Below are 23,601 nucleotides of genomic sequence, written 5' to 3' on the forward strand. Positions count from 1 at the left end.
CCCCTAACTTTTCTTCACTTGCTTGTAAACCATCACGTCCCCTATACACTCATCCTTACCCCTCCCATGGTTCCTCAGCCTTCCCCCCATGCTCCCCTCAACCCTGTCCTTAGTTCATTCCCAGGATATTAGGTTCTCCCAGGGCCCCTCTTTGTACTTTTTCTCTCCTTAGATTTTGACCAACACTCTGTCCTTAATCTGTTGGCAGAGCTCAGGCTCTTCCCCTGTTTCTGGTTTCTCGCTGGTGATTTATCTAACTGTTATTGCCACCTCCGGCCTCTGGAGCAGAGCAGTTGCTGATAAATGCTGGGTTACTGAATTATCTCCCCCCTTTCCATCAGGAGACTGGCGGCAGCAGCTGAGTTCTAATCCTGGGGGTTCCTGGGAATCACAGAAGGACTCTGACATTCGGTCAGCCCCCAGCACCCTCAGAGTCAGCCAGGGCACTGTTCCCTGCTCTTCTGTGCCCATCCTCCTTCCCTCTCCCTTGCCCTGACAGTAGGTGACGTGACGATGGGAGCTTTGGGCATTATTTTAGCTAGTGTCCCGTTTATTTTCCTAATTCAACTCACATTTTTTCTGAAGTCATGGAACACTGGCTTCTGTCACTGACACGGAATTTCACAAAGCCGTCTGTCTTGAGGATGATGCCTGTCTGTCGATAGAAGTGTGGTTCTATTTTTATTTTTCTTGGGGAGACCTCTTTAAGTGGCAGGTAATAAATACTCGACTTTAGAGGAGAACCTGATTAGAATCCAAACTACAGCGGCAGGTTGTCTGCATCTGAACAGTGAGGTTAATAATATGGCTGTGAGGACGAGATGAGATTCTATTTGTAAAACAGAGGAGGTGCTCACTGAATGTTGCCTGTAACTGTTCGAGTATGTCCCTCTTGTGAATCAGTGGCCTTAGGAAGAAAAAGTCAGATGAGAGTTCAGAAGCTTCTCCCTTTGATCAGTAAGATGGGGGTGGACTCCTACTGGAGTTGAGTTGAGGACATAGTCCTTCAAGTCACCTCTTTTATCCGGCTGTAAAGGAAATTATTTCTTGGAGACTTTGGGCTTGAAAGTATTGATCAGATCCAAGCACTCGGTGTTATTAGCCTCTCTAATCTATTTTCCACATGGCAGCTCAAGCTGTCCATACAAAAACTAAATTTTCCATAAGCCACAATATGTATTGAATATGATTGGTTTGATTCTTCTCCTTTTTGTCTGATTATATCTGTTTGCCTTCCCTTGTTTCCTGTCTGTGGTCTGCAGATGGCCTGGGAGGCGACTGTCTGGTGCCAGTGTCCTCTCCAGAAGTGCTCATCAAGTGGTAGAAAAGCCAGTACCAAAGATTTTCCTCTCCCTTCTTTGAAGCACATTCAGATTCTTAGGGCTGCCGTCAGGGAGTGAGGCTAAGAAAGCCTTTGATCCTGTACAATCCCACCTGTCCAGTTCCTGTATGAACCCGCCAGGCTCTCCTATCCATGGAATTCTCCAGGCAAGAATAGTAGAGTGGGTAGCCATTCCCTTCTCCAGGGGATCTTCCTGACCCGGCGATAGAACCCACGTCTCCTGCATTGCAGGCAGATTCTTTACCATCTGAGCCACAAGGGAAGCCGTGTACAATCCAGCGCTGACTCTGTTTTCTTCTCTAGGACCTACAAATTGAGCGAGAGAGGAGTTCGTACAATATATCTGGTGGCTGCACAGCACTCATTGTGGTCTGCCTTCTGGGGAAGCTGTACGTGGCCAACGCTGGGGACAGCAGGTAAGCAGATGAGCCTTCTGGTCTTTCTAAAGTCGAATGCCTTCCTTTAGTTTTTTTATCTTAAAAAAAAAAACAACGAAATGATTAGAAATAAAGCGATTCTGTTTGGGATTCGATATTGAGAAAGATAAGCCTTCTACATCTGGATAAAAATATATTTAAGAAGATTTGTCAGGCTGGTATGAAAAGGTGCAGGTTGCCTTCTCCTTAGTTGCCTGTAGCGCGGTATACACGCACACACACACGCACGCACACGCGCGCGCACACACACACACACACACACACACGCTTGTGATTAACCTAAACTGGTAGTATCCAATTGTTTTTTGACTTTAGAACCTGATTTTCAATGAAAGCTTAGCAAAGGCTTTCATTTGCTAGGAGGAAGGAGAGGGATTTGAATGAAGTGGGTGTTTGGAAGGGACCCAGGAGGACTTCCCGGCTAGTTCCTCTTTGGCTTGGTGACTTTGCCTTGTCCCTTCCCAGAAGCCGGGGAGTTCCTCCTTTTATGCATGTGCCCCTACGGGCTGCCTTTTCCTCGCCTCTGGGTTCATCTGAGAGGAATTTGGGCCAACAGAAGATGACTTAACCCTTACTGTATCCAGTGTTACCAGCAATTAGATAGACTCGTCTTTTTGTTTGATATTATTAATCTTTTATTTTTGACTCTGCTGGGTGTCTGCTGGGACGCAGGCTTTTCTCTAGCTGCGCCGGGTTGGGGCTGCTCTCTCGCGGCAGCGTGCGGGCTTCTCTTGCTGCGGAGCACAGACTCTACGGGACGCGGGCTCAGAAGCTCCTGCTCCACGGCTCTGGGGCACAGGCTCGAGAGTTGTGGCGCACAGGTTTAGTTGCTCCGAGGCATGTGGAATCTTCCCGGTTCAAGGATCAAACTCATCTCTCCTGCACTGGCAGGCGGACTCTTCGTCACTGAGCCAGCAGGGAAGCCCTGGACTCATGTTCTAACCACCACTTAGAAAGCATCTGTGTTTATTGACTTGGCCGTGCCGGGTCTTAGTTGCAGCATGTGGGATCTTACTCCCCTGAACAGGGATCATTATCTGGACCCCCTGCATTGGAAACGCAAAGTCTTAGCCACTGGACCACCAGGGGAGCCCCCTAATCTTCTTTTAAATAACTGGTATGTGCTCACTTTAGGTTCAGCAACATCGGTTATTTAGTCTATACTAAATTATAGACCCTGTGAAAAGCCCTCTAATATGTATTACACACGTCCGCCCCCTTAAGTAACAAAATATGTTGGCTTTCTAGTAGGACTTTTTGCTAAAGGCTGACTCCTGATTCTGAAAGCAGTCAAAGGCCTGGACGCTAATCATGAGTCCTGAGACGATGGGTGATTTCCCCACTCGGGCTGTGGTCTAAGGATGCTGTCTTTCCTCCAGCCCCTTCCTCTGGGCCACTTGCCTCTTCTCAGCTTTGCTGCTTGGTCTGGCTCTCCTTGAGATCAGTCTCCACCCCTCGCCTTCCCTGTTTCCATCAGGTTGTAGGGAAGACAGCCTCCTTCAGGCAATCAAGGAATTCCAGGAGATTACCAGAATTCCAGGAATTCCAGAGCAGGAGAGCCTGAGGGCGTCTCCGGTCACCCTAGTTAAGCATCTTCACCCAGTCTTCCCACTGAAGATTGTGGAGACCAAAGGAGAGTGACCTGCCAAGACAGCAGTTTGGGGGATTTGAACATTGATGTTTTTTGAAGATCTGTTTATGTTTAAGGCTTATGTGAATTTCTTTTCTGCTCCGTAAGATATCTCAGTTTCAATGTAAAATTTTTCCAGGTAAATGGAAGTGAATATAAGATGCCATGTTCATCTCACGGCTTCTATTCCCTAAGTGGTCCTAGGAGGAGATAGACTTCAACTCATGTGGATCAACTGACTGAAGGAGAGGAAGGGGACCGGCTAGGAGCATTTCAGCTCAGGAAGGCATTGACCCCGCTGGACCTACAGGGTCCAGGGAAGAAATGCTACAGTGGAGCTGGGAGAGGGGCCGCTGATGAAGGCCCCTGGGCAGGGGCCGCAGGAAAGAGTGAGAGGAAGCCCCTGACTTTCTCCTTCTTCCTGTCCCCTTTCTCCTGCCAGGGCCTCCCGTTGGATGAGCCCAACTGGAAGCCACGTGACAAGGGGCCCAGGGAACTCGGGTCAGAGAGCTTAGTCAGCCAGGGCACAGACACAGGCGGGAGCCACAGCTCCAGGGTGGGGGCGAGTGGAAAATCACCAGTGCATCTCCTGCTCTTCTTTGCCTTCCCCAGGGCTGGAGTATCTTAAAAATAGGAATCCTCATCTCTGGGGCCTTTTAAGATGCACACGAAGGAGCTGGCGCTGAGCCCTTATTCTGTTCTGGATCTTGAGCTTGTTGGAGAGAGACGGGGAGATCACGGAACGATTTCTTTCTGTTCTGAGTAAAACTGCACTGATGATTCAGCTTTTGCACTTGTATTCACCGTTTTTTGGTCTGGATTTAGTTCCGTGTTGTTAGAAATGAATTTGCCTTCCTGGCCCTTCCAGTGACGCAGGTGCTGGTGACTGAGTGCTGTGTTCCCATCCCCTCTTCCCAGGGAAGCATCTTTCATCAGCGGACCCCAGACTCGGAAGGTAACCCAGCTTCCATGCCCAGGATAGCTTTATGTTGGATTGTGCTTTTCAGAGAAGCAGGGCCTCCCCAACTCCCTGTTCTCACTTTTGAATGTAGTTTCCTTTGAAGCTCTGAACTCCTTGGTGGAGCCCCCTCCCTGAGCTCCCCACCCCACCCCACCCCCTCCCGACCAGCCAGAGCTTCAGCCCTGGTTCCCAGATGCTCCATCCTCTGTCCAGGACCAGGCAATCCCACCTCTTCCCCTGGGCTTTTGCCCCCCACTTTTAAGTGCCAGTTCCTAGACCCAGAGCTTGAGTTCCTCATCTCTAAAAATGGTGCTGTTGGACCAAATGTTGATTTCTAACACTTCTGGCATTCTCAAGATGGCACAGTGAGGAGTGGCACTTGGGGAAAGCAAAGCCCCAAAGGCTGTTTCGGTTGGTTCATCTTTCTTGGAGTCCGTTTTTTAAATTTTCAAATGACTGTTTCTAAGCGTCCATAAAAGTATGGTGTTTTACAGGTTATTCCCAATAATTTGAAAAGTTTCACAGGTACTTTTATCTGTATGAAAGCTGTAAAGCACTGACCCCCAAACACACAAATTATCTTATGAGAAAATAGCATCTTTAAAACCTAGTCAGCTTAATTACACTTGTAGTATTCTGGCCCCAGTACCCAGATATGAATTTGGAGTTCTATGGCTGATGGCTGGTTGGGTTTGCTGTTCGCTTATGGGCTGTAGGTCACATAGAACCCTAAGAGCAATATGAGTTGGTATTGCAGCCACTGTCCAAATATAGCTAATATGACACTTATTTGTGTATTTTCAGCTCTAGTATAAACAATAGATATTTGATATCATCTTACGTAGCATCATTGCCTAGTTTATTCATTTGTTATACCTGTGTTTGAGTTCACAGGTATATTCAGTTATTCCCCAGAAACAGCAACTAAGTGAGTTTTTATCAGACCTGTGTGGACGTAGGTCCGTTACGGCTTACGGGCAAGGGGTCATGAATCCGAGAGCTCAGTTTAAACAGATGATCAGGCCAACTGAGAATTCTGACGACAGAGCCCTGATTAGTTGCTGAGTTTTCCTATTTACTGCCAGATATTGGCTATCCATCTCTTTGGTTTAAATCTGGACAGTTTTGAGAGTGAAGCAAATCTTTGTCTTAGGTTCACTACCCCACAGTTATTTACTTTCAGGGAAAGAGAAGCTCTGCACTGGCTTGATTTGGAAAGTACTGGTGGTCCTGTATGCATGCTCAGTTGCCCAGTCGTGTCCGCCTCTTTGTGACCCTATGGATGGTGGCCCGCCAGGCTCCTCTGCCTGTGGAATTTTCTAGGCAGGAGTATTGGAGTGGGTTGCCACTTCCTCCAGGGGATCTTCCTGACCCAGGGATCCAAGCCAGGTCTCCTGTGTCTCCTGCGTTGGCAGGTGGATTCTTTACCATCAAGCCACCAGTGCTGGTGGTCAGTGACTGTTTTTCAAGCTGCTTTGTGAGCTTTGCATCCGCTGACTTACTATCAGGCACAATGTGTGCTTGGGGCTTGTATTCAGGAGCAGCTGGTGTTATATGTGGCTTTACTGGTTTCTGAGTCAGTGCCCACCCTCTGTGTGGGATGGTCCACAATGCTGCCAGGTGATAACTGCCTGGAACAGCCTTGCCCTTCCCTCCACATCCCAGGTAACCCCACACCACAGGCTCGTGGGATGACTACTTGATGCACGCCAGTTGATTTATTTTTCCCAGTTGAAAGCACCTAGGGGATCATAAGGGACTAGGAAAGCAGCAGCTGCTGGGCGGATTTTTCACTTCCAGCAAAATTGAACTTGGGGGCATGCAAATGTCATGCAAAGCAATATGCAAACTATCCCCCATTGTGTTTGAGTCGCACGCTCCTTAGGGCTGCAAGTGATTCTTCAGTTTAGAAGATGTTTGACTCCATTTGGGGAGATAATTTCTTTTTTATTTCTAGAGCACTAAGGCAATGAGGAGACAAAATCATTACCACTTACTTCAAACAGTGTCTAAAGGTTTGGCAACTGAGAGTAGGTGAACTCACTCAGAGTAAAGAAGACCGTTCAACATTTGTGAAATTCATGATTCCACTCTGGCCAGATTTAAGTAACAGCAGGAATAAGATAGTCAATAAGTGCTAGGCACGTGTTTTTTGTGGGGTTTCTTTTTTTTTTTTTTTTTTTTGGCTTTGCTGGATCTTTGCTGTTCCGCACGGGCTTCCTCTAGTTGTAGCGAGCGGGGGCTGCTCTTCAGAGCAGTGTCTGGGCTTCCCAGCGCTGTGGCTTGTCTTGTTACAGCGCATGGGCCCTGGAGCACTCAAGCGTCAGTAGTTGCGGCTCACTGGCCTCATTCCTCAGCAGCACGTGGGCTCTTCCAGGACCAGGGAGCGAACCTGTGTCCCCTGCATTGTCAGCTGAATTCTTGGCCGCTGCACCACCAGGGAAGTCCCTAGGCATATGTTAAATAAGAGAGAATCACAGTTAGTTCTGTCAGCAGCATCGGATAAATAAACTGAAGCACACTGAGGTGAAGGGAATTACCCAAGGTCCCACAGCTACTGAGGAGCCGGACGACCATCACGCCCATCACTTGAAATAGGGGAACCGAGTTCTCAGTGTGCTATACCCCGGAATGTCCAATCCATGCCAAGACTCACACGGTGTTCTTGTTTTTCATATTTTAACATCCCTAAAATCAGTAGTTTCTAACACATTTTTTCTTTTCTATTGCATGTAAAATCATGGCATACCTTATGATCGGTGGCATCTTTAATTTCACCTAAAATGGTTTATACCATATAGTTGAGTGGATGCTTGCATTTAGAAGCTATTTCAAATGCATGGACATAAAGAAGCATGTAAGCTTTGGGTGGTCCAGTTTATTCATTTGTGATCTGGGGAATGCCCCTTCCTCAGACTGAGGACTGTCATTCCCTTCCAAAGGTCCCAGGGTTCTCCAAGAGTATGTTCAACTGTGTGTTTTCATTTTGATGGTAATCAGAGTAACATCAGCATTTTCCAGATCTTCTGGATGCTTGCCTTATAAATGGTAACTGCCGTGAATTCAGACCTCCATTTTATCATGCTTATAATTCCTCTGTCAGTCAAAGGGATGGCAGAGTTTTTCAAGATGAGTGACAGGCTCCGAGGAATACCAGGTCATCTTTTTGAAGATTCTCCAAGGAGAGGGTTAACAAGCGGTCCACGGATTGTCCTTGAAACAAAGCCTGTTGTCCCACCAGGATGGTGTTCTTTCATTTCTCTTTCCCTCATTTTTAATTTTCCAGGATTACCCTTCTGTAAATTAAAGCTTCTCATATGCCTTCAGAGGTGAATTCCTCTGGCAAATAGGAATTTTCTTGAGGATGGGACCTAGATATTAAACAAGACTTACATTTCTAGATTCAAAACCAATTACACATCTCAGACTTCTCCCCTTTAGTAGTGATAAGATGAAACTCTGTAACTGCTTCCAGCCCAGGGGGATGCAAGGAACTGTTCATTCCATTTTATGTTTGTGGATATCAATGGCCAGTACAGAACCTTCCCAAATTGCTTATTGCTAACAAGTGGTTCATCTATCCAGACCTGCCAGAGAGCTGATTCTTTGATAGTAGCCTTCCTCTGTGTTTAAAATAAATTTGATCTTCTTCCATTGACCTGCATGAAGCTTACCACAGCTCTCACTTTCTTTGACAAATGTCTGAAAAGTAGAATAGAGAGAAAATATAATTTACCCCATTTTCTGCTATGAAAGTTGAGTTGTTTAGATCTTTTCCTGCATGCCTTCCCCTATGTTTTTAGTATATATTTGCATCATCCCTTAGCTATACCTACAATCTAGAAAGAAAATTCAGTTCAGTTCAGTTCAGTTCAGTTGCTCAGTCGTGTCCAACTCTTTGCGACCCCATGAATCACAGCACGCCAGGCCTCCCTGTCCATCACCAACTCGCAGAGTTCATTCAAACTCATGTCCATCGAGTCGGTGATGCCATCCAGCCATCTCATCCTCTGTCGTCCCCTTCTCCTCCTGCCCCCAATCCCTCCCAGCATCAGAGTCTTTTCCAATGAGTCAACTCTTTGCTTGAGGTGGCCAAAGTACTGGAGCTTCAGCTTCAACTCAGTCCTTCCAGTGAACACCTAGGACTGATCTCCTTTAGGATGGACTGGTTGGATCTCCTTGCAGTCCAAGGGACTCTCAAGAGTCTTCTTCAACACCACAGTTCAAAAGCATCAATTCTTCAGTGCTCAGCTTTCTTCATAGTCCAACTCTCACATCCATACATGACCACTGGGAAAACCATAGCCTTGACTAGACAGACCTTTGTTGGTAAAGTCAAGTCTCTGCTTTTGAATGTGCTATCTAGGTTGGTCATAACTTTCCTTCCAAGGAGTAAGTGTCTTTTAATTTCATGGCTGCAGTCACCATCTGCAGTGATTTTGGAGCCCAGAAAAATAAAGTCAGCCACTGTTTCCCCATCTGTTTCCCATGAAGTGACTATTAGATGGTCACAAATACACGCAAAGACACAGAGACCACATGATGGCTCAAAACAGTCTTTACTTTTTCTATCAAGCCACTTGCTGTCCACACAGGGGGCACCAAAGGGGCCCCTCTCTCTCTGGATTTCCTCCTTGTTTCCTCCTCTTGGATTTTCTTCTGACCCTCTCCTTGGTACCTCTGGCCCTAAATCAGTGGTTATCAAAGCGTGGTCCCCAAACCAGGAGCAATAGCAACTGTCAACTTATGAGAAAAGCAAATTCTAGGGCTCTACCCCTGATCTACTAAATCAGAAGCCCAGGGGGTGGGGCTCTGCTGTCTATTGGAACATCCTTCCAGGCAGTTCTGCTGTATGGAAGGACCGCTGCTTTTAAATCAACCTTTGGGCATTCAGATGCCCAGGAAGGAGCCAGCATATTCTCAGGGATAAAAACAATAGCTTTCCTGGCCTGAGGCTAAAGCATCAAACTTTGAGTGCCGTTCAGCATCTGGCAGCCTCTCTGTGGTCACTGAGCACAGGAGAGGAGCTTCTCTGGCAATGTTTCCCCTGGTGCTCTCTGACATGGCTCCCTCTCTGCCAGCTGTCTGTGGATTCCTTCTTGCCAGCCTGCCATTCTGAAACTTAGGTCCGTTTCTTCAAAAAATGGGAGTTGGGTGAGGATTTCTTGCATGCTCTAGCTCCTCGTCTCAGTCCCACCCTATATGCATCGAAGTAGGGCTCCCTTATCTGAAATGGATCAGATGTGGCTCCTGTGTGGCCTTTTGGTCTCTTGTTGTTGGGCCTCTGGGAGGCTGTAGTTCTGGCTGTGGTTTCCCCATCCCAACCAAGGACGCCCTTATCAGCTTCCCTGTGATCCTAGCCCACCCAGGGGCTGGTCTTGGGAGTCTCATGGAGGATTTTCCCTTAGAGATGTTGGCATGAGGTGACTCTGATCAAGACAGTGACCTTATCTATCCCTGGCTGCTGTGATAGGAAGCAGTGGGACAGTGACGGGAAGGAACTTTCCAGTGGAACCCTGAGCCTTGATCTTTGGCTGCTCTCAGTTCGGTTCAGTCGCTCAGTCGTGTCCGACTCTGTGACCCCATGAATCGCAGCATCCCAGGCCTCCCTGTCCATCACCAACTCCTGGAGTTTACCCAAACTCACGTGCATCAAGTCAGTGATGCCGTCCAGCCATCTCATCCTCTGTCGTCCCCTTCTCCTCCTGCCCCCAGTCCCTCCCAGCATCAGAGTCTTTTCCAATGAGTCAACTCTTCGCATGAGGTGGACAATGTACTGGAGTTTCAGCTTTAGTATCATTCCTTCTAATGAACACCCAGGACTAGTCTCCTTTAGGATGGACTGGTTGGATCTCCTTGCAGTCCAAGGGACTCGCAAGAGTCTTCTCCAACACCACAGTTCAGAAGCATCAATTCTTCAGTGCTCAGCTTTCTTCACAGTCCAACTTTCGCATCCATAGATGACCACTGGAAAAACCATAGCCTTGACTAGACGGACCTTTGCTGGCAAAGTAATGTCTCTGCTGTTGAATATGCTATCTAGGTTGGTCATAACTTTCCTTCCAAGGAGTAAGCGTCTTTTAATTTCATGGCTGCAATCACCATCTGTAGTGATTTTGGAGCCCCCAAATATAAAGTCTGACACTGTTTCCACTATTTTCCCATCTATTTCCCATGAAGTGATGGGACCAAATGCCATAATCTTAGTTTTCTGAATGTTGAGCTTTAAGCCAACTTTTTCACTCTCATCAAGAGGCTTTTTTGTTCCTCTTCACTTTCTGCCATAAGGGTGGTGTCATCTGCATATCTGAGGTGATTGATATTTCTCCGGGGAATCTTGATTCCAGCTTGTGCTTCTTCCAGCCCAGCATTTCTCATGATGTACTCTGCATAGAAGTTAAATAAGCAAGGTGACAATATACAGCCTTGACGTACTCCTTTTCCTATTTGGAACCAGTCTGTTGTTCCATATCCAGTTCTAACTGTTGCTTCCTGACCTGCATGTAGGTTTCTCAACAGGCAGGTCAGGTGGTCTGTATTCCCATCTCTTTCAGAATTTCCAACACTTATTGATCTACTTTGCTGATGCTGTGAAACCATGTAAGATAAACTTGCTGTTCAGTCATTTTCCAACTCTTTGCAGCCCATTGGACTGCAGCATACCAGGCTCCAGTCTATCTCCCAGAGTTTGCACAAATTCATGTCCATTGAGTCAGTGATGCTATTAACCATCTCATCCTCTGCTGCCCCCTTCTCCTTTTTCCGTCGTCTTTCCCAGCATCAGGGTCTTTTCCAGTGAGTCAGCTCTTTGCGTCAGGTGGCCAAAGTATTGGAGCTTCAGCTTTAGCATCAGTCCTTTCAATGAATATTCAGGGTAGATTTCCTTTAGCATTGACTGGGTTTGATCTCCTTGCTGTCCAAGGGACTCTCAAGAGTCTTCTCCAGCACCACAGTTTGAAAGCATCAATTCTTTAGCTCTCATCCTTCTTCACGGTCCAGTTCTCACACCCATACATGACTATGGAAAACCATCGCTTTGACTGTACAGACCTTTGTCAGCAAAATGATGTCTTTGCTTTTTAATACACTGTCGAGGTTGAACTGGCAAGATTCAAAAAGACCTTTCGTGCCTGGGAAGGTGGGCTAAACCTAACCAGGTGAAGCTTAAGCTTACCATGGTCCAGGTAAATTGTGACATGTATGGCGGGAAGGGAACTAGCAGAATCAGGAAGGAAGCTTATTGTGGTTAAAAAAAAAAAAAGATATGCTTATACCTGTGGCTGATTCATGTTGATGTATGGCAGAGACCAATATAATATTGTAAAGTAATTACCTGCCAAGAAAAAAAGAAACAATGGTGGTCCAGTGGTTAATACTGCACGCTTCCAATGCAGAGTGTGTAGGTTTGTTCCCTGGTTGGAGACCTGAGATCCCATATGCTACAGGCACTGCAAAAAAAAAAAAAAAAAAATGTATTTCAGTGGACGGTAAATTCAGACTGGTCAGTAGTGTGATATAAACCCCAGAACCTAATGTAATCCTGGGCCACAGCATTCAAAATGTAAGGCAAACAATAGCTAATGTTTGGGGTTGTCTTACTTTGCCCTATGCACTGTTTCTAATTTTAGGGCTTTATATGAATAACTCAGCTCATCCTCACATCAGCTTTTTTGGGAAACTACTATTATTTGTCTCCTTTTACACATGAAGTTCCTCTCTATGTGACACAGTTCAACCGGGGTATGAATGAACAAGAACTCTCCAAAGAGAAACCCAAGTGGTGAAGGCGTTTGAAGGATGAGAAAAACAAACAGATTAACACAATGTTGTAAATCAAGTCTGCTGCTGCTGCTGCTGCTAAGTCACTTCAGTCGTGTCCAACTCTGTGCGATCCCATAGACGGCAGCCCACCAGGCTCCCCCGTCCCTGGGATAGTTCAGTAAAATTAAAATGAAAGAAAAAACTCGAATGAACTAGGGTTTTTTTCAGCTACATGAAAATATTAGTTGTGTTGCTATGAAAGAGATCTTTAGATATTTGTCAAATATGGGAGAGTAATGAGGCTCGCTCTTCATAACTCTGGGACAGAGGTGACCACCCCAGGAGGGCAGGCTGGGGGTTAAGAGTGGAGACTCAGGCTGCCTAGGTTGAACCTTGGCTCTGCTGCTGCTAAGTTGCTTCAGTCATGTCCGAGTCTGTGAGACACCAGAGACGGCAGCCCACCAGGCTCCCCCGTCCCTGGGATTCTCCAGGCAAGAACACTGGAGTGGGTTGCCATTTCCTTCTCCAATGCATGAAAGTGAAAAGTGAAAGTGAAGTTGCTCAGTCGTGTCTGACTCTTAGCGACCCCGTGGACTGTAGCCTACCAGGATCCTCTGTCCATGGGATTTTCCAGGCAAGAGTACTGGAGTGGGGCGCCATTGCCTTGGCTCTGCTACTTCTGGTTATATCTGACCTTGGTCCAAGCTCATGTTTTCCATGCCTCAGCTTGAAAAGTGAAAAGTGATGTTGCTCAGTCATGTCCGACTCTTTGCAATCCCATGGGCTGTAGCCTACCACGCTCCGCTGTCCACGGGATTTTCCAGGCAAGAGTACTAGAGTGGGCTGCCACTTCCTTCTCCGGAGGATCTTCCCTACCCAGGGATCGAAGCCAGGTCTCCCGCATTGTAGGCAGACACTTTACTGTCTGAGCCACCAGGGAAGTCTTAGAAAGTTGTTTTTTTTTTTTTTTTAAGTAAAAGCATTAGTCACTCAGTCATGTCTGACTCTTTGCAACCCCATGGACTATAATATAGCCCATCGGGCTCCTCTGTCTATGGGATTCTCCAGGCAAGAATACTGGAATGGGTAGCCTTTCCCTTCTCCAGGGGATCTTCCTGACCCAGGGATTGAACCTGGGTCTCCTTCATTGCAGTCTGAGCCAGAAGATGATGAGAGTATCCACTTCCCAGGTGAGGAAAGGAGCAAATGAGTGGGAAGCTTTTAGCACAGGATGAGGGCCATGGGAACCGCTCATTAATAGTGAAGTGCTAATTTTTTTTTTTAATATTTGTTGTTGTTTATTTATTTGGCCGTGTTGGGTCTTAGTTTTGGAAGTGTGGGCTTCTCTCTGGTTGTGGCACATGGGCTTAATTGCCCCATTGCGTGTGGAATTTTAGTTCCCTGACCAGAGATCAAACCCACATCCCCTGCATTGCAAGGCAGATTCTTAACCACTGGACCACCAGTGAAGTCCTGTGAACTGCTATTGTCATCATGCTCAGTATAAGCTCAGTGAGTGAGAACTGTCCAGAGATACAATGAGCTGGCACAGAAAACAGGAGGTTCTCTCTTAAGGAACTTATTTGTGCACCATGGTATAACTGCCTAGCGAGAATGTTGGACCAAGTGATTTGATTTTTCACTGTCTCCATTAAGCACCAGGTTTAAAACACTGTAACTATTTTCATTTTTCCTTCCTTTCGTAAGAGTTTAATCTCACACTTTTTGTGTGAGGAAAGGTACAAGTATTTCCTGCTGTACCATGATGTATCAGGTAGGCTGACTGCAGAAACAGTCAGGCCCCTGGAGAAGCAGCGGCTTGGTCTCTTTCAGATATTCAGGGACCTGGGATTAAGGAGACTCTGTCACTTCCACACTTGGTTTCCAAGATCCCCTAGGTCATCTCTCCAGCAAGGGGCCACTCAAGGAGCCTTATTATGGCCCAGCTCTGCAAGGGGGACACGTCTCATCAGCATGCCTTCCATTGGCTAGAATTCAAGACCATGGCCATTCTGAGAAGACCGCTGGGGGATGCAGTCTTCTATAAGTTATGTCTTCAGGCCCAGGAGAATTTATTTTGATCAGCATTTGGTAGTTTCAGCCACCATTGGATGTTGAGAAGGGAATTGATGTTAGGTTCAGTAAGTGATGTTGTCTTTATGCGTGGTGGTTACATTTTTTTTTTTTTCCCATGGACCCTTTGGAGCTGCAACTCAGATATTATTATCTTTAAAGTCCGCAAATCAGTGATCTCTTTTGTTCCTTTAATTTTTGTCACTGACAGTTTTAGAAGAGATTCAGTAAGTTCAGCCTAAATTGTCAGTGAAGAAAAAGCTGTCTTCCTGTGATCCACTTTGATCTTAGAGTAAGAACACATATGAATAACGAAAAAGCCTACAAGTAAACAGCATACCAAATATTTGTCTTTAGAAAGTTCATCATAGACAGCAATACTCATTTTATGCTAGAGAAGAAAGATAGAGTAACCAGGTAGGATATCACTGTGCTGATATCTCAACACCTGTTCCTTTGAGATTATTTTTTAAATTGTCACAGTTATGTTGTCGAGGTTTTTAAGTGACATACCAGTTCAGTTTGCTAGTTTAGCTTCTTTCCACTCTCAAACTGCAGTTCAGTGTGTGTTTTCTTTGAGCATATTTCCTCTCCTTCATGTCATCCTTAATGGAGTCGAAATAATAACTACAGATGGATCATTTATAAATATGTCTCAATCTATCTTGTTTATTTATGTTAAACTTGTACAACTCATTGTGTATGTATTACACAGAGCCCCAAAGTAATGCTAAGGTATAAATTAAATAAAATGTCATGGAAGAAGCAGCATTCAACGAGCATTTGGATGCCTGCATGTGCCAGGCATGTGTCGGGGAAACATAGTGAATGAAAAAGTCCCCATCTTCAGAGCACTTAACAGCAGTTGTGTGGTGTGGGAGGGCAGGGAGTCAGGTCTCCAGTTACAGTGCAGGTGTTAGGATAAGCCCTCAGCTTTCGTGAGTGGAGGCTGCCTTGGGTGGAAAGGGCACACATGGGATTATGTTCTTTGACTTGGAGAATGACAGTGACATGAGGGCACACTGCATCAACAAGGATGCTTCCCAGGTCAAAATCCACCGCTACGGAGTTCTGTAGGTGGACCACTTGCTTTACTGTTCCAAGGGGTAACTGTTGTGTTTGTGAACAGAGCTTGAAAAGTTGGTTGGCAGTGGAGTCATTTGTAGAATGGCTGTTTTTTTGGTGGGCCCACCCTCATTTTTTTGTGAATTGTGAGCCTCTGAAATGTCGTTAGCAGGAAATGGTATATGAACGTTTTTCATGTGTTGAGACAGGGTATTGATATTCACTGAGCAGTCTCTCTTGGGGTGCAACGTGTGGTTATCTGGTAGGTAGTTGGCTCTGGAGAGTCCACTGGACAACGCGGTCACTTAACCTTCAACTTTGCCCTCTTTTACCGGCAAGTTGATAGACTCCTCAGGAGCAAAGGTGGTTTAGCTGTTAATGACAAGAAGAAAAGAAGGGAGGTGTCAGCCTCTGGAAATGAGCCCGTCTCATGGTGGCCCTGAACAGTGAAATGAGATGAGCCTGGGATACTGGGGTTTATAAGAGCCAGACCTCACCCCTAGAGATGACATCTCAGCCTTCCTGTTGTATAAGGGACTGGTCCCCAGTCGTCAGGACCCCGTGCAAATCAGAGGTGCTGTGTGTAAGGTACATGGACTGAGCTTGGCAGGTGACCCTTCCTTCATTCTGCGCATCTGTGTTGAGTCCCAGCCTCATGGTGGTGTCTGGATTGTCGTGGGCATAAACATAACCCCCTGCCCTCATGGAGCTTACAGACTATTTGGCAACATAGACAATAAGCAAGGCAGAGAAGTGAAATGTTGAAGACACTGGAGCGTGATGACTGCTGGAGAGAAGAACAGGATGAGGGAAGGACTCAGTAGCTACAGCTTGGGTTGCAGTTTCGGATGGGGAACGAAAGCATTACCAAGGAGAAGGTTTTGGGGTAAAGGTCTGCAGGAGGCATGAACCACATGGATACCCGGGGAGTGCATCCTGGCAGACATAATAGCAAAGGCCTTGAGCCAGGAACGTGCCTTTAATAGTTGAGGACTAGAGAGAAATGGTCCAAAGAGGTGGGTAGGGATGAGGCAGGGAGGTGTGGGCAGGGCCCAGGCACACACGACAGCAGCTGGTCACAGCCATGAGGAGGTCTTTGCACAAGCTGCTCCCTCTTGTTTGACTCTGCAGATAACTGAGCCGTCTCCCAGCTGTGGTTTTGTTTGAATATTTCACGTATGTATGTATTTGGCTGCGCTAGGTCTTAGTTGCGGCACTCAGGAATCTTTAATCTTCATTGCAACATGTGGGATCTTAGGTTGCAGCTTGTGAACACATAATTGCCATCTGTGGGATCCACTTCCCTGACCACGGATTGAACCTGGGTCCCCTGCATTGGGAACATGGAGTCTTGGCCACTAGACCATGAGGGAAGTCCCCCGGCTCTAGTTTTAGAACCTTCCTTCCGTTTTGTGCACAAAACCCTAAGTAGTTCTGTATGTTCATAAGCATTGGATCTATGCCAGGCCTCAAAGACTGACTTCTAGAGTGGTTTGGGGTTTTAGTCACTAAGTCATGTCCAACTCTTACAACCCCATGGACTGTAGTTCATCAGGCTTCTCTGTCCGTGGCACTTCCCAAGCCAGAATACTGGACTGGGTTGCCATTTTCTTCTCCAGGGGATCTTCCTGACCCAGGGATTGAACCCATGTCTCCTATATTGTAGGAGGATTCTTTACCGTCTGAACCAAATGCCCTTCTAAAGTAGTTTACACTCCTTTTATAAAAAAGCAATGGAACCATTGTGTGTGTTTCCAATATATAAAAACAGCTAAAGGAGAGAGCCATTCCAGCTGACGTTTGGAACCAGATTAAGGGCTCACACCAGCTCCCTTTTCCCAAGGTGGTGCCCGGGGCTGTTCTGTGGGACACGAAAGCCACTCAAACCTGGTCTGCAGGTTAATGACTGAACCAGAGAGGTTAAACTTGCTTGCACATCAGAATCACCTGGGGAAAATTCCCCCCCTTTTTCTTTGCATTTCTTTCAACATTTTACTATGACTATGAAAATTTAAAAACAAACAGAAAAACTGAGAGACTCGCCATGCCCTCCTGTATGCCTACTACTTAAATTCTGCAGTTGCGATCATAGCATTTTCATCACATATCTGTACATCTACCTGTCTCTCTGTCAATCCAGCATAGACATCCATGTACCCTCCTCGGAGATTTTCTTTTTTCTTTTTTTTTATTAATAAATAAAAATTGTCGGTTCTCTGTTTTCAGATTTACTGATTCAGAATCATTGAAGGTGGGGCCACGAGTCTTTATTTTAAAAGCACTCCAGTTGATTCTGACGTAACCACTCTGGGAACCACTATTGTTCAGCTGCTAAGTTGTGTCCAACTCTTTGTGACTCCATGGACTGCAGCATGCCAGGCCTCCCTGTCCCTCACCATCTCCTGGAGTTTGCCCAAGTTCATGTCCATTGAGTTGGTGATGCCATTCAACCATCTCATCCTCGCCGCCCTCTTCTTCTTTTGCCTTCAGTCTTTCCCAGGATCGGGTCTTTTCTAATGAGTTGGCTCTTTACATCAGGTGGCCAAAGTATTGGCGCTTTCAGCTTCAGCATCAGTCCTTCCAGGGAATAGTCAGGATTGATACCCTTTAGGATTGACTGATTTGATCTCCTTGCAGGCCAAGGGACTCTTACGAGTCTTCTTCAGCACCACAGTTCAAAAGCATCAGTTCTTCGGTGCTCAGCCTTCTTTATGGTCCAGCTCTCATGCTGGGAACCACTGGTCTACCCTAAATCCTTTTTTTTTTTTTTTTTTTTGCTGATAAGCAAAATGAGGTCCAGAGACACTGCCTTTCTCAAGTTCCCATGGGTAGCCAGTGGCGGGATAGAATTAGAACTCAGGTTTTGTGGGGCCCCACCTTATTTTTGGTGTCTGCTCAGTAAAATGAGCCCTTTGTAAAATCAAATATCCCTGCCTTACTATTCCTATCCATGAGTGGTTTGCTGAGCCGCTAGTTATTTTAGGGAATTGTGAAGAATACTTTGTTTTCTTGTTGGTTAAAATTTAAGGCATTATTGAGATAAAAGAACCTAAATGTCTCACGTTGCCCTGAGCTGCCTCAGTGAGGCTGGAGAATGGGTACTGGGCTGGAGCCAAAGGCAGGAATAGAAGCTGTGGCCTGTCCCAAACCATGAAATTGTCCAAAATTCACATGACTCTATGAGTCTCAGTTCCCTGCTTTGAAAACAAGCATTTAAAAAGATCTTGTTAACTGATCTCAGAGATGTCTTCTAGCTCTGATATTTGTGACCGTTAAATTAGCACCCAGCCAGATACTGACCTAACGAGTCAGCCCCCTGCACTCCTGAGGCCCTGATCCATCCTCCTCCACCTTGCTGGCTTAGATGCCAGAAGGCAGACAAGACACCTCAAAGCTTTCCAGTTGCCACCTCTGCCAGCCCTGCTGGGACCCCTGAGAATCACCCTGCAGGGGTTCCCCCAGATCCCAGGCTCCTGTCAGCTTTGAGACTATCCAGTGCTGACCTCCACGTCCTTCAGGGCTTCAGCAGTCCTGATTCCTGAGTCTAGCACCGCATCTGCCACCCAGAGAGCAACCCTGAGCGGTTTTCAAAGCTTAACTTGCCTCTTATTCTGAACTAGCAGCTCCCAGGCGACGGCAGGCAGCCTGTGGGCCTGGGTGGCAGGCACCACCTTTCCCTTAGTGTGTGCTCTGCCCTTCAAACCAGGGCAGACTGTCCTGTCGAGCTCTGTTTCAATACTGCCCACCCCGAGGGCCACCCTCTCATGCTGTTGCCGCTGCCAGCATCACTGCACTGTTACTCGTGCAGTTACCCCCACCGTTAAGATGACCACCATCACTGCTACCGCCAGCGTTGCCGTGTGGGCATGCTCAGTCCTGGGTCCATCCCTGAGACCCCGTGGGTTGTAGCCCGCCAGGCTCCTCTGTCCATGAGACTTTCCGTGCCGGAATACTGAAGTGGGGCACCGGTTCCTCTCCAGGGATCTTCCTAACCCAGGGATTGAACCTGTGTCTCCTGCATCTCCTGCATTGGCAGGCAGATTCTTCGCCACTGAGCCACCTGGGAAGGCCTCCACTTGTACTGCACCACTGCTGCTGGGAACTGCAACCGCTGACACTGCTGCCACCACTACCGCTAACACTGCACCTCCGCTACCGTTAGCGCCGTAGCGCCTCTGCCCTCACCGCCGGTGCCGCTGCGGCCGCCCGGTGCCGCCGCAGCTGCTAGCAGTCACGCTGCCATCAGTAGCATCAGCTCTGCCACCACCAGTGCCGCACCTGCCGTTTCTACTAGAAGTAAAGACCGCTGCCTCTAGTAGAACTACCACCATGAACACTACCGTTACCACCAACTGGTACTGCAGCTACCACCGCCACTGCGAGCATTGCGCCCCCTTCTCCTACCACCGCCCGCCTCTCTGACGGTGCGGCCGGTCAGGCTTCCTGCCTCTCTGCCGGTGGAGCTGTCAGGCTGACTGGGATGGGTTTCATGTTTCCACCGTCCTTGCTCTCCATCCATCCAGGATCCCTTTGACTCATCCCTCTGGGCCCGCCCCCCACCGAAAGAAGCGCTTTCCCAGAATCCCTCCTTGAAGGCTCACTTCGTCACAGGCCTCATGGAACAGCCAGCGCCCCTTCCTCTTGAGAGAGCAGGAGGTTTTCTTTTTGAGTCACAGCTCCGTGTGGTTTGGATTCAGGCCCTGGATCAGGCTGGCTTCAGGCCTCAGACAGTGGCACTGCTGTTTGGCTCCATCATCATTTGTGTGAATAAAGGCAGATTTATGTGGATCATGAAAACAGTGATGATGTGAAATGAAGCATTGGGTATAAAGCTAAAATAAGGTTTTGAGAGAGGGACTAAGCAGACCTGTACATCAAGGGCATGTACAGGTCTGTGGGCAGAAGACAATTCAGGACACAGAACGGCCTGGTAATTGAGTACACACACTTGGAACTCATGTGGGCCTGAGTTGGATGTAGAGCTCCACAACTTACAGCCTGACTTTGGACAAAGCATAGGATCCCTCTAAGATGAAATTTGCTCATCTATGTGAGTAAAATAATAATGCCTTTTTCATGGAACCATTATATTAAATGAGTGTGTGCGTGCTAAATTGCTTCAGTAGTGTCCGACTCTTTGCAACCCCATGGACTGTAGCCCACCAAGCTCCTCTGTCTGTGGGATTCTCCAGGCAAGCATACTGGAGTCAGTTGCCATGGCCTTCTCCAGGGGATCTTCCTGACCCAGGGATCGAACCCATGTCTCCTGTGGAATGAGAGAGTCCATGTAAGGCATTGATCTTTATGTGCCTGGTACACAGTAAGCACTCGATTCATGTTAGTTATTGCCTGTATTAAAATAGAAGAGTCAGAAATGCTAGATATTGGTTAAAAGGGCAGAGTTTGGAGCCAGGCAGCCTGGGTTTGAATTCAAGCTTCATCACTTACTGTGTGACCTTGAGCAAGTTACTGAACTCTACTGTATGTGAGCTACCCCATCTGTGAAATACCAGTTGTAACAATCTGTATCTCACAGAGTCCTGTGAGGATCAAATGAATTAATGTGATTTGAAAACTGTCTGCATGTCTACTGTTTTCCAGGTGTTGTTGTAGGAACTAGATACTTAGTTAATGATAGAAACAACTTCGGTCCTCGTGGAGTTTGCCTTTTGGTTGGGGATGGAGGGAGTCTGATAATCAACAAAGTAAAGCATAGCGTGACAGGAAAAGCGTTAAACATCGCATGCTGATTGAAGTGTTTAGACAAGCGCCTGTCTTCCGTATGGAAAGCATTTAATCAATGTTAGTTATTAATATTGGTTTTCAATACAGTTCTATTGCTGTTACTACCAATACTGCAAATAGTTTGCCACTTTAGTATATCTTGAAGTGAAAGTGTTAGTCACTCAGTCATGTCCAACTCTGTGTGAACCCTGGACTATAGCCCGCCAGTCTCCCCTGTCCATGGGATTCTCCAGGCAAGAATACTGGAGTGGGTTGCCATTTCCTTCTCCAGGGGATCTTCCCAACCCAGGTCTTCCACTTTCAGGCAGATACTTTACTATCTGAGCCACCTGGGTTAGTTTGTCATTTAAAAATGATACAAGGTAAAATACATTTTGCATTGCAGTTTAGATGACGAGTATGAAAGGGCTCCATTAACTTTTGATTTTAAAGTGTGCATTATAGACTTTTCAGATAGCATTCCTGAGCTGTTTTAGAATTCCAGTGTGGAGTAAAACTCGTCTTAGCCAACACTGCTGCCAGGTATTAGCTGTGGACCCTAGAACTCCATTCTTACCAGGTTGGATCTGGAACAATTCAAGACAGCAATAAGGCTGGTAGTTTACAATTATACTTTAGGTAGTTTAGGGGCACAGTCAGAAGCCTGTAATATTTTTTCCAGCTCTCAAGTTTTGTGATTTTTTTTTTCACCCTAGTGTTCTTGGCAAGCAGTGGTTGTCTCTAAGTAACATAGAAAAGTCCTTTTTCAGCAAAGCCCTTTAAAAAAGCCTCCAGGCTCTTAGGCATTTGACAAACACTTTTTTTTTTTTTTTCTTGAAAGACTCAGCTGTGAAGTCAAGGCCATGCTTCCCAGGGAGCTCAGTGGCACAGAAGACCTCCTGTGCCCTCAGTTGAGCTGCCTGACCCTCGGCCTTGGGCCGAGCTTGGCGCCCAGTTCTCCGACCCTTAGCTTTTCTCTTCCAGGCAAGAAAGAGGCTTTTGAGGTTGCAGAGGGGAAACTCATTCCTTACCGTGGGCCGTCCAGCCTGCCTGTAAAAACTAGATTCATGCAGTTAATTTTCACACTGATTCATCTCGCTACTGGCTCCCTACCCTGCACCCTTCCCCCTTTTTTGTTCTTTCTGTGTCAAAGTTTATGCATTGTTTTTTTTCCTCCCCTCTCTGCCTCATTCTTTGTGAATCTGCGCTGGGAGGGCATAGCCTTAATTACCACCTGTATTTCAAGGACATATGGTCCCTCTTCCAAATGGGCTGCTCTGGTTCTCAGTATTAATAGGTTATCTAAAAATGGATAGACTGTTATCCACTTTGCAAACTCTCCATTTAGAAAAAATCTTAAAACAAAATCCCAATGAATAAAACAGATAACATTTATGGTAGAGCAGCCTACCTAGTTGGAGAAGGGAATGGCAATCTACTCTGGTATTCTCACCTGGAGAATTCTGTGGACAGAGGAGCCTAGCAGGCTATAGTCCGTGGGGTCACATGACTGAGCGACCAACACACAAGGCTACATAGTGGGTGAAAGTCTGAAGACAGCCTAACAGGGTTCTAGCCCTAGCTCTGCCACTTATAATAGTGCTGTGTGACCTTGAGCAAAGTTCCCAACCTCTCTGTGCCTTTGCTCCCTTCACAGTGAAATGGGGATAATGAAAGACCTTCTGTCTATTAAGGTTGGTAGAACGATAATAAGTGTATAAAATGCTAAGCACAGTTTCTAGCATCTAGTACATGTTCAATAAATGTCTATTTTTATTACTATAATGATAATTATTATTGTTAACATTATTATTATCCTCCATCAACAGTCCCTTCCAGTTTTCCATGGAGTTGTTGAAAGCACAGTTCTGTATGATGGTTTTTAACACTGCACTTTTCAAGTGGTGCTTTTACCTGTACAAAGCATTGAATAAATGTCACATAAAATGGACCCAATAAACCAACCTCCATGCTGTGTCTAGAAGAGATATTTAATTATTTAGCTTAAGAGGAGTCTCTCAAGCAGGCTGGGTTTGTTCAGGCCTCGAGACTGGCTGTGCTGGTGGCTGGGCAGCGGTACCCTCTCGCCCTCTGCTTGAGGACTGAGTGCTGTCTCACCGGATGCTGCATCCAGCCTCCCATATGTGTCACAGCCATCAGGATTTGCCCCTTGAAAGGATGCAGTGATATTCCACATGGGAACATCCGCACACTTGCATTTACGGCTTCCCTGAGCTTGGGATCCACAGACAACCTCCTTCCCCCGAATAGTGCAGCATCTGGAGGCCAGAGCCTTCGGGAGGCACCACGCCATGAAGAGCTCAACACTGCCGTTCTGCGGGCCGATTGGCTTTCTGTAGTGATACTTAGCCATATTATGCTGAGGCTTCAATGACTCTCTTACTACAGTGCCAGCAGGCGGCCTTCTGGTTGACCTAACATTTCTATAACAACTGTCAGGCTTACAGCACTGGGGATCTCCAGCAGGGCTTGGGAAAGAAATAGCCTTCATGGGTTTCCTAGCATAGCTGTGCACAGTGTGTGTAATGTGGCTACATGAACATGTACGAGGAGCTGTGCAGAATGAGTATGTCCCAGGTGAGGCTTC

The 23,601-nt window shown here is 46.7% G+C and overlaps 1 protein-coding gene across 2 annotated transcripts in view; it reads left to right on the plus strand.

Moving 5' to 3' along the window:
• Positions 1-23,601, plus strand: part of PPM1H (protein phosphatase, Mg2+/Mn2+ dependent 1H) — a 295,463-nt gene that overhangs the window by 144,073 nt on the left and 127,789 nt on the right. For both annotated transcript variants that reach the window (XR_003588833.2, XM_027967492.2), the window contains exon 4: positions 1,646-1,758. Coding sequence is in view for 1 of the 2 variants with exons in the window: in XM_027967492.2 (XP_027823293.1) it covers positions 1,646-1,758 (113 nt within the window). In the remaining variant the exon portion in view is untranslated. The remainder of the gene's footprint in view (positions 1-1,645; positions 1,759-23,601) is intronic.

The sequence above is a fragment of the Ovis aries genome, chromosome 3, assembly GCF_016772045.2.
Source record: "Ovis aries strain OAR_USU_Benz2616 breed Rambouillet chromosome 3, ARS-UI_Ramb_v3.0, whole genome shotgun sequence".
In the NCBI taxonomy this organism is placed as follows: Eukaryota; Metazoa; Chordata; class Mammalia; order Artiodactyla; family Bovidae; genus Ovis; species Ovis aries.